This window comes from Rissa tridactyla, chromosome 5 (genome assembly GCF_028500815.1).
Source record: "Rissa tridactyla isolate bRisTri1 chromosome 5, bRisTri1.patW.cur.20221130, whole genome shotgun sequence".
Taxonomy (NCBI): domain Eukaryota; kingdom Metazoa; phylum Chordata; class Aves; order Charadriiformes; family Laridae; genus Rissa; species Rissa tridactyla.
Window position 1 is genome coordinate 39418096 of NC_071470.1, and position 11647 is coordinate 39429742.

The window sequence follows — 11647 nt, forward strand, 5'->3', positions numbered from 1 at the left end:
GAAACAGGGAGATTTATCTGTTCCTGATCAAATTAGGCAGCGCTATCATTTATTTTATGTTATCTCATGTCATTGTTAGTGTTCTGACTTCTGAGCTGGAAGCAGCAGAAAGGAAGACAAATGTAGGGGATTGAAAGAGATTAAGCTGAAACATGGCTGTCCAACAACATCTGCAGGCTGTCTGAGAAATGGACAGTGTCTGGGAGGGAAAGGGTGCACTCTTGTGTTGTTCCTCAATTAGACAATTAAGGAAACAAGTTGCTTCTCCAAATGGCCCAGAACTGCCCCATCGCTGCTATTAAATTCTCTTCACCTTCAAATCAGAGCAACCACTTGCAGACCAACTGGGAATAGACTTGGGCTTGTGCTAGCTCCTGACCAATGCCCAGGAGATGGCTAGCTGGCCATGGGCAAAACCGCTTCAGGGATTTTAATGACAATCAAATTCCCATGGCTCCAAAGCTCCTGGGCACGGTGTGATTTATGAGTGGCCTCTGTGACCCCCAGCAGAGTCACCAACTAACCAGGTACCTCTGATCATTACTGTGACCGGAGCCATCAGGTCTGTGAACACAGCTGGAGATTTCCCATTGGATTTCTTTCTTTCTTTCTCTTTTAATCATGGGAAAATGTGGGGTCTGCAAGTAGAAAAGCAGTGCTAAATATTTTAATATTACTTTCTTAATCTTTCTTTCTTTTTTCCCCGTCCCCCCCCCCCTTTTTTTTTTTTGAGTTGAGTACATTGAAATGACAGCTCCTTGACTGCTCCCTCCATCCCCAGACATTCTCTTGAAGGATAAGAAACCTTGTTTGGCTTAGGTGACATTCATCTCATTGAACATAAAGCACCTAAAAATCAGGGAAAGGTCTAAAATTGCCATTTTGATTCACTTCATAGTCCTTGGAGATGACACTGATCTGTAGAGAGACAAGTGTCCCTCTGGACCTGTCAACCTCTCTCTGGTGATTTAAAAGAAAAGTTCAGATGACCAGGTGAAAACCGGGTGGGATGAAACCCATCTCCTGCAGCCTGTTGGGACCAGCCTTGTCTGGTCCATGGGCAGGGGACAAGTAAGAAACAAGGTCCATTTCTCTTCCTGTCCAGTGTCCCTCCAGGAAGATCAATTTCTGTTTTCTTAATAAAAGCAGGTAAAACAGAACAGGGACATCTGAGGCTTTATTTTAGTCCTCATTTTTCTTTCCCTGGAATTATCCTCAATGAGCATTTTATTTTCCACTCGCTATCTTTTATTGCAATTTTTACTATTCCTGATTTGTCACTGTTGTTCAGAAGCTAAATTGTACCAAAAGCCCAGTATTTTACTGGGGGAATAAGTTTCTATTTTCCAACCTGCTCTTCTATCGGAGGCTTTTATTTTTTGCACCCCACGGCTGCTCCCGCCTCCGTGGCACGTCGCTGAATTCAGCCCCTTCTCTTTAGCAGCGCACATCTCTAATCCCGGCGCAAAGCAGGATCACTGATCCCCGTGTAGGGGATATGGGAAGATTTTCAGAGCAGATTAGTCGGCTACTGCACTTGAATTCAGTTCCTGCCTGAGTACCAAAATAAGAGCTCGGTAGATTTTGTGCACGGCAGGTGCTGCTAAAAGTCACATTGTTCCCGATAGGCTGATGAGAAATTTTGATCCCAGCTTGTAGTTAGCTGCGTCGCACAAGCGCAAATATCCCAGGTCAGACACTGCACTGTCACCTGGTTCTGCCTCACAATAATTCCCCTACCTTAAAAATATCCTAGTTTTACACTGTGATGCAGTAAGTTTGCATCATTTTCCAAAACCTGAGAGACACCCCGAAATGGATGCCATAATTCCTTATCCTGTGGGAAAGCATTCACCATGCAGGTTAAGCACTTTGTGGGGAGTTCACTGGATTTCTTTTTGTTATTTGGGGTTTTTTTTGTTCATTTCTTTGTAACTGTTTTGGTTTTTTTTTTTTTTTGGCTCCAGCCCTTCCGATTATAATTAATACTTATTGGTAATGTGACAGCATACAACAAACTTGACTAGAGATCTGGACCCCCTTGAGTCAGGTACTTAATTACTAACAGGCTTTCTGGCACACATTAAGGATTGTCCCGGCTGGGTCTGCAGGGAGGAAGAATGAAGCAATATCAGGAGAGGGAGATAAATTTCCTTGCATTAGTCCCAGGAGGGTGGTAACTCTGAAGCTGCTTTACCCGACGCGTATGCCTCCACACTCCACGCTGACGGATGGGTCCCCGAGCTGTCACTTTACATGCGCTTCGCCTGCGGGGACTCATGTCACCTTTCACAGATGGGGGAAACCAACCCCTACGGCTTCCCCAGCTCCAGAATGGCTCTCAGACCTTTACAGTCCTACACCCTCCTCCTCCCAGCTCCGGGATTCCCTGTTAAGGTTCGTCTGCATCTTCTGTCTAACCTCTCAGGAGCCCTTTCTCCTCTACTTCCCACCTCCAGACTAGAATTGGCTTGGGACCTTCCCTGCTGTTCCTTTCCTACACCTTCTGTCCCTGATGGAGAAGTCTCACGTTGCAAGCTTAACGCAATTCCTGATCTTTTTCCCAAAACAGCAGGAGAACACCATAAGGCTGGATCCTAGAGGAGGTTCTTCATCTGGGTCTCAGCACATTTCCCTTAGTTCTTCACTGCAATTAACATCCTAAATTATCACAAAAATGAGATAAGCTTTCCAATCAAACAGGGAAAAACAAAAAATTCTCTGGGAATGGGACACCCAAGCACTTTTCAGGAGTTCCTTGGGCCAGCACAACTTAGGGCTTTGCTAGTCAGCTTTGCCAATGCCCACAAAGCCTGACAACCCCCAAGCGATCCCATCATCTTCCCAAAGGGAAACCTGCTCTTCTCCCTTCCTTTACATAATTAGATGTTGTCTTGATTGAAAACAAAGCTTTTATTCCTAACAGGCAGCTGGTGTTCCTCTTCACTCCAGCTCCTTGAGAGCTGGAGAACAACTCCTTCACATTACCTTGAAGGTGTTTTATAGGCTGTGAGCACCGTGGCCCCTGAGCACTTCTTCCCACACTGGAAGGAAAGCTCAGCTAAAATGACTTTGTCCATGTCCACTCTCCAAAACATCATGTGGCTGTGACACGCAGACCAAGGTGCGCAGTTTGTCTCTCAAGCAGCCTCGCTGGGTTATGTTGTCTTACCAAGAGGAAGAAACAAACCAAACAGACTGGAAGGGGAGGGGAAAAAAAAATAAAAAAAGAAAGAAAAAAAGAGAGAAAAAAAAAAAGACCTAGTGTGAAATTGCTATAGCTCATGTGTCAGATCTGGGGCATAAATCAACTAACCCTTGCAAGGAGGAGTGTAATTCCTCACCGTGCAGAGGAAACACTTAGGCAAACTCAGCCTTGTCTGGGGCTTTACACAAACAGGTCAAATGGCTTTGATTCATTCCAAGCCCTGTCTAATAATTCAGCATGCTGGTTTGCTCTCCTCTCCATTAGTAGATGGCAAACACATCGTCCTAACCTGCAGCCTTTACTGCACAAGGTTCGGTGTGCATGGATTTATGTCGCCTCACGCCTTGTGACATCTTTTTAAGGTGCCTTCTGCTGTACATACCGAACATCAAAGGAAGACACAGACAGCAACAAAGGAAAAAATGTGCGGTGCTACAGGAGACATCTGCTACCTATTTCCAGATTGCAGGTAACCGAGTCAGCTCTATAATATTTGAGAGATATTGCCGTGAAGGCTGTCACGGGGAGACGCATTTTTCTTCGCATGCACGGAAGTTAAAATCTCAGAAGAAATACCTAGCCTGCTATTAAGACTTGTTTATCCAAAGTCACAGAGACAGGTAGCTCTGTGAAGCTATGAGCTTCCTCCTGGCTTTTCTCTCCAGGGCAAGTCTGAAGAAGGGGCCAGGTTGGCTGCAAGACAAATCATTGCACTGGCAGCCAGCGCTCTGGGAGCCAGTCTGCAGGTCCTGGATACCAGTTAGGGGGTGACGCAGATGAGCAGTGGGCAGAAAGAAAAGACAGGTTATAATCATAGTGGAGCTGATACTTATGGAGGGTCCAGTATGGGCAACTGGAGGAAAAAAAAAAAAAAAAAATAGAGCAAAGCATTCAATAAAGGCTGCCACAGCAAAAGAAGATGAATTGAGAAATTCAAAACCCTTTACGATTGATTTGACTGTTTCTGAAAAACTCTCACGCACAAGACCACATGAACCCCGTACGAGTGGTGGCCCAGACACCAGGTTTGCTCCAAAAAATTCACAGCCATCATCCAAGTGAAGGCTCCTTTCCCATGAGGAAAGCTGCCCTGTGTTTCCTTTGCTCTGATTAATCAAGGATGATGGGATTTCCCAGGTGGCTGCTGCAGAGGCATCAGCCAGCCTCGTTTGATGCAAAGCTTGAAGCAAAGCCTGATTATTTTGCAGAGATTGTGTTCAATTTGCCCTCTCTGAAGGCGCCCTGGAGCTCTCCCAAGACCTGTCCTGAGCATTTGCTGGGTCCAGTTCAGCTCTGAGCCTCCAGAGGCCTCAAATCACGCAGACAGGGACTCCCAAACAGGCTCCTTTTGCTGCCTATCTGAAGAGCCGAGCACTTCCCACAGGCACCTCTGCTCCTGGTGGGTTTTGCAGCTGTTAGTGGCTAAAAATCCCTTGAGGCAGAAGAGATCTGAAACATGGGTGTGCAATGCCTCCTGCAAAGCAGTCTGCAGCACGGACCGCTTACCGTTAAAGACCTGCAGCTTGGACAAAAATGTTAACCTTGAGTCTTGACTCGAATTATGCGTGCAAGTAACAGGAAGTCAGGAGGAAAGCAAAACCCACTCGTTTCTCAGGTCTTAACTCACAGCCCTTTAGCATCTGGACCCGTTTAAAATCCCATCCCAAGTTGAACTGCCATCCCCTTGGGGGCAAAGGATAGATGGCTTAGCCTGCTGATGTATGAAAGATGAGCAATTTGAGCCTGGTTTTGGAAGAAGCATCAGAAAGCCTGCCCCATTCCTTTCTCCTCAATAAACTAGATCCATGAACTTGAAACCAGCTGCCTGCACTTGTGTGTCAAAACCACCCCCCCAACCCATATGTCAGCAGTAGCGTGGGGAGTGCTGCTAATAACTCTGTCGAAGCACTCAGCGAGAGCAGGTATTGTAGACAGGACTTTCCAGTTGGAGTCAATAAATCAAAACCACAGCACAACTATTTTTACTGCATCTTTCATGCAAACTTCTTCCCAGATTGTTTTGGACAGAAAGGGGAACATGTGCACTGAGGAGCTGCCTGTGGAGGAAAAATAGGGATTCGCATGAAGGGAGGTGAAAAGAGATGAGACTCAAAAGTGACAAGATATGGCCAAGGCAGTTTTGAGCTGGGGAAAAAACATATATCTATATGTATATATATAGTGCAAGAGAATACAGGGAAACACTTTTCCCCCATGAGGACAGTCAAGCAGTGGACCAGGAGCCCAGAGAGGGTCTCCGTTTCTGTGCATCATTGATTCCTTCAAGCCACCTGCTGCAGGCAGCTAAATCCCAGTCAGGGATAGACCAGACCGTGTGTGAGATGACCAGGCATTGAGGTCTGGCCATGCCCTGCACCTTGCATGGCTGCCACTCCCAGCAGCAGGGAAAGATGTGTCACTGCTGGGTGACTGAAGGACCCCCAAGGCAGATCTGCAGCTGGGGTAGGGCTTCTTACCAGGTCAGCTCCAGTAAGATGCAGGGAGATGCTTGGAACTATTCATGAAGATAACAACCTTTCCAAACACCTATCAAACACACTGCAGCTCAGCAGCAGCCAGCTGTGGCATCAGTTGTTAACAGACCCAAATCCTGGAGGAGTCACAGGTGATTTAAATGTGATGTGACCTTAGAAGATGTGTATCCTCCCTGCACACTCATTTTATTTCCCTGTTGCAGTCCTAGGATCTCTTTACCCAGGAAAAATGGTGGCTTCACCTTCTGGAAACCCTTCCTGCTCTCCATAAAACAGTCCTCGGTCCCTGTCCTCCATCACCTTGACCACCACAACCCCCTCCGGGACACAGTGCCCCACCCAGTCACACCAAACTTGGTTTTCTCCCTCTTCCAGTGCCAGGACCCACCCACGGCTCCATTCCCTTCCACCTCTTCAAACTCATCCTCTCAACCATGACTTTCCACTCTGCTTTCACCAGGAGTCTAGCCCCAGCATGCCCATATTTGAACCTTTAAAGCTGTGGTGGCCAAAAGAGACGAGGTGGTGGAAATGTCTTCCCAGCCCTATCACTCCCCCCTCCCCAACTATCACACAGCTCCCACCATCAGTCCATCCAGGCTTGAAGCTCACTGCCAGAAGGTGTTACAAGAGGGGATTTTGACAGTTGCATTTGAAACAAGGGAGCTGTACCGAACTGAAGATTGACAGGAACAAGCTTTTCATAGTTTTGTTCCTTTTTATTTTTTTCAGTGAAATGTGTCCTCCTAAAAAGAATTCTTTTAGTGGGAGAACTTCCTTTGCATTTGTCTTCTTCCACCACTTTTGGGTTGAGAAGAAAGAGGTTTTTTTTTTTTTTTTTTAAAGGAAGCAAACAGAATATGAAGTCCGCTGGAAGGAAAAAGAAATCATGGATATCTTGGTAGCAGAGTACTGTTATTGAAAGGTGGCAAACTTTAGCAACCTTAAAAGTCATGTTTAAAAATGACCAAGTAGAAAGTTATAAAAATGAACAAGTCTTGTGTGAAAATAATGAAGGGAATTTCAGGCACAATAGAATTCATCTGTGAAAATTGCCAGGAGAGCAGAGAAGACACTCTGCAAAATAAAACACTATTCACGGTAATTCATACTAATTATTAGACTTAACTAGTAGTAATTTTTACCCAGCAGTAATTACTATTTAAGGCTCCAGAGCTCTGCAAAAAATATTTTCTGGGTGTGGCGAGATCCTTGCCGAGGAATTTGCACAGTGTTTGAGAGCAGCCTGTTGAGAGAGAAGTTTTATTTCTCCTCTGCACCAATTCGGAGAGACATAAATATCACATTCTTATTGATGCAAATAACGGATTGCTCCTGTCAGAACTGACAAAGGCACTAATTTAAAGAGCGTTTCCCTCTCTCATACACACAGACGCATTTTTTAAGAGATTTTTGCACTCCCCCTGGGATCTGAGTTCCCAAACCAGGTGAAAATCCGCCAGACGATCTCTTATGTTTGATTGCATCTGTGAAGAGCCTGTGGGAAACATATGCCAGAAATTATGCTAACGACCAAACGCAGTAAAACTTGCCAGGTAAATGTGGCAGTTGTCAGCAGCAGACAGCCCAGATGCCATTTTGGGATCCTGCCCTCCATCGCAATGGTCCAGAAATGACTTTTGGGCCCATGGGGACTTCGCAGCAAACTACTACTTTCAACTCTAGCCCAGATTTTCATTCTCCTTCTTTAATTACTGTTTTATTAGCACAGGGACTGATGCATCCTCTGAAAGCTGCACAAGGGATGGGCAATGCTTTGGGGGCTAGTTACAGGTGTAACCCAGTGTCCTTGTAAAATTAATTGTATTCTTTATATTTAATTTTGTCAGTGCTTTCTAGCGCATTGATTTTCCATAAAGTCTTCCTGAATGCCTCACCACTGTCCTGTGGATGGGATTTCTAGCCAATACCACAGATGCAAGAAAATATAAGGGGACACTCAGCCAGCCATGGACTTCCCCAAAGCCATGTCCCTGTCCCCAGCTCTGTGCTCCTGTTCCGTCCTTGCCTCTGGCACTGGTATTCATGTGTCTGCTGGTGAGACACATCAGGGAGCTGAAAAGTGGTTGAGGGGAAAAACCAATTTGTTCAACCGTCTCAGTTGCCCGGTTTAGTTCACCCTGCGTGCCTGTGACATCAGGCAGCTGGGTATGACGGGACAGCAGGAACTCTCCATCCAGGCTGGATGAGGGTGATGCTGCCTGGTCCCACCTTGGAGAGACGTAATTTCTCCAAGCCTTGCCTCCTCCACCCAGGATCATTCCATAAATGGCAGGACACACACACACAAAAAGCAAGGTGCTCACACTGTGGCCCACGTGGTTTGCAGCCAGCGTGGATGAAGCTGGGAATTGCCATGTTTGCAGCTGCAGAGGCTGCCATCTCCAGCCCAGCACCCCCGATCCCTGCAGGGGATCTCCCCAGGCACAACTACATGAGGAGCCCTCATCCATCCATAGCACAAACATCTAGAAAATATCTAGAGAGCAAGCTGGGGGCACTGAATGGCATCTGCTGGGACGGTGATGAGCCTGCAGGGGTCAAATACCAGTTCAAAGATAAAAAGGTCCTTCTGGAAACCTCAAGATCAGAAGGCAAAAAGGTGAATACTAGTTGATGGCTTTGCTCTGGCTTGGACTGGAGGCGATGAGTGTACCCTTAACACCTGCCTGCTATTCCCAATTGCATTGCTGACAGTGGAGAGCTGGCCATTTGCTCTTTTCTTTAAGTCCACTTTCTCTAGAGAAAATCAATCAGTCCACCAGTCAGTCAATCAGGCAGTCAATCAGTGAGTCAGTCAATCTGAACCACTTGGAAAATGGATCCTGCAGTGACCTGGACTCCCACCCAGAGGCCTTGTGAGCCTTGCAGGAAAAATCCTCAGCTCCAAGGGAGGCTGAGACCTTCTCCAACCCGGGGCACAGCTCAAGCCCCTGAGAGGCAGCAGCCGTCCCAACCCGCAGCACGTCCAGATTCTGGTGCTTCTCCAAATCCCTGGAGCAAAGTACTCCCTGGCTGGAGATGGCCCCTCCTGGGGGATCGAAATCCCACCACCCTCCCCCCTCCCGCCTTTGGGACTTGCAAGAGTTGCTGCTGCTGCTGACATCTAGTGACAGGGAAAGCCGGCAAGAGGAGTTACCTGGAGCTCTGACAATGCCTTCCCCACCGAGGGAAAAACCTACTCGGGGTCTTCCCCAGGAGGTGGGCTCACAGCAGGGATGCTCGGGGTGCGGAGGAGGCAGTGCCGGGCCATACCGGGATGTCCCCGTCCCTGCGGTACACCCCAAGACCTTTTCCTCCCCCAGTGGTTACCCGAAGAGGACCGGCGCATCCCACCCCCTACCTTCCCACCACCTTTCCTGGTCTATTTAAGCACAGACTCATTCTTGGGCTTGCTATCTCAAAGAAGCACAGGGAGGGGAAAAAAATACCCTGAGGGGAGCTGCCGGGGTTGTAGCCAGGGAAAGGCAGGCAGCGAGGCGGCTCCCAGCCGTGGATGCCCGCTGCCGGGTGCTGCCAGCCCCGGGGCTGCATCCCCTTCACGCAGATGCGGAGAGCCTCGGGCACTACACGCAGGAGGACCGTCCGCCCCGAGCCGGGGAGAAGCAGGGTGCGAGCGGGATGCTCAAAACACGGGTGCTGCAGACCCCATCCCTGCGGATACGGCGGCAACCCAGGGGAGACGGCGTCTCCCAACCACGACAATGGACGAGGGCTGCCTTGAGAGCTCACACAGGGATGGGGGAGACATCTGGGGTCCTTAGACCCCCGCTCCCGGTGCAAATAAAAAGCCCTGAGGGCAGCTTAATTTTGGGGGGGTGCGAGGAAATGTGCAGCCAGAACCTCTGAGCACACAGAGACACACACAGATGCTCGGGTCAGGCCGGCGCTCAGGACACGGTGCACGGTGCTGCACAGCACAGCGGCGGAGCTGGGGCTGCCAGCCCACTCCCACCCGTCCCGAAACCCCGACATTTTCCAGCTTCACCATCACCGTGGGGCTGCCCGACGCCGTGCAAAATCAACGCATCCCTCCAAGCTCCTCTTCCCCGGCAAGTAGTGCCTTAATTCCCGGGGTAAATTTAGCCATTTCCACGGCAAACAGGACGGTCCGGAGTGACATCAGGAAAGATCACAGCGGTTGGGTCCAGCGCAAACGAGATAACAGAAAGCTGGGTGATGCTACCCCAGGGCTTGACACTGCTCCCGGGGTGCTGGGGAGGGGGACACCTCCCGTGCCCGAAAGCAAACCCCAGCAGAAAGTTGTCCTCCCCCGCCCCTTCCCCAGTGCCGCCACGCTACTCACCCAGGAGGATCAGCGTGCAGAAGTAGAGGATGCCCCTCATCCTACCGCTCGGCACGGTTCGGATCACACCGACTCGGCTCGGCACGGCTCGGACCGACCGGCCCGGCACGGCTCGGCACGGCCGGCGCAGGCGGTGCCGGAGGATGCGCGGAGGCTGGGCAGGGCGGGAGGCGTCCCCGCCGCCCCGGCCCGGCCCTCCCGGGGCGAGCGCTCACACCGCCGCCGGCTCAGCCCCGCTCCGGCCCCGGGTCATGCCCGCAGCCGGGCCGGGCACCGCGGGCTCCCGCCGGCCGCTCTTCGCCGCATCCCTCCGGGGCAGTGCAGAGGGGGTCTTCCTTGGGTTTTAATATTTTTTTTTTTCCTCCTTTTTCTTTTTTTTTTTTTTTTACCCTGCTCTTTCAGCAGCAAACTTCTGTCCGCGGGGCGCAGGCTCCGCCGTGCCCGAGCGGCCGGGCAGCCCTCGCCGCTTTCCCCGGGTGTCCTCCACCGCCCCCGCCCCCGCCTCTCCGCGGGAGGGGCTTGGCGGCCCGTCCCCGCTCCTCCCCGCCTCCCATCCCTGTCCCCGGGGCAAGGCGGGGGGTCTCCCCCGACCCGGAGCAGCTCGTGGACCTGTGTCGTGGGGGAGCACCAAGCGCCCCGGGGCGTGGCCCCCTTTCAGGCCCTCCACCCCAAGGATGTCTTCTTTCTCCACCGCTGACCTCCCGGAGGGTCCCGGCATCTCCCGCCCCCCGCCAAACCCTCATCTCTTTGCAGCCTCAGACAGGATGACAGCGCCAGCCCCATCCCCCTGGGACCTGTGTCCTGGTCTTGACAGTTTGCTAGCAGACACACAGCCCCAGAGTCTTGGGCCACACGCTACCACCCCTCCCAGTCATGATACCTTCCATTAACCCCCTGCAACACCCTCTTCCCCACCCCTCCAAAAACCACGTCTGTAAATTCAGGCTGTGTGCTTCCATAACCTTCCATCCAGGTCCTCACACCTCCTTCCCCATGGTGCACTGAGCACATCCAGCCCCTGCAAGAGATCCGTCACAATCGTCCCCTGTTTTTTCTCCCATCCCTCAGCCTCCCTCACCTTTAACCCCCATGTCCTAGTTGGTGACCCTCCTTTAGTAATCCAAGCAGCAGAGCCTGGCTCCTAAAGCCACCTCTTAATCTTTATGATGATGGGTAAGCATCGTTTTCCACTACCTCCATTTCATGCATGGAGTAGCTGAGACACAAAATGTGTAGTGATATTGTCGGGTTCCCACAGTAATTAACTGACCGACAGAGTAAGAAGCCTCATTTCCAAGTCAGTATTCTGTAAACACAGCCACCTCTGTTCTTCCTCCTAACGCAGGTTTGCCCTTTCAAAGATTCCCTTCCCTCTCCTCTCTTCTTTTTCTTTCTTTTCCTTTTCTATCCCTTCTTTTTCTTTCTTCTCTCCCCCCCCTTTCCCTCCTCTCCTCTCCTTCGTCCTTCCTTCTCTGTCTCTCTTCTAAACACAGAGGCTCCTCTGGTGATTCAGGGAAGCACCGGGGCACTTTTTCCACGCTGAAAGCTCAAGCCGTGCTTTTGAATATTTGCAGCGAGAGTTTTCTCGAGAGCTGGGTCAGGTGTTTTAGCTAAACC

At 50.2% G+C, this 11647-nt stretch overlaps 1 protein-coding gene across 1 annotated transcript in view; it reads right to left on the bottom strand.

Moving 5' to 3' along the window:
• GFRA4 (GDNF family receptor alpha 4) overlaps positions 1–10501 on the bottom strand; it is a 76828-nt gene extending 66327 nt beyond the window's left edge. Inside the window, exon 1 of the mRNA XM_054204079.1 lies at positions 10031–10501. Coding sequence (XP_054060054.1) covers positions 10031–10070 — 40 coding nt within the window. The 5' untranslated portion in view covers positions 10071–10501. The remainder of the gene's footprint in view (positions 1–10030) is intronic.
• Positions 10502–11647: the final 1146 nt, after the last annotated feature.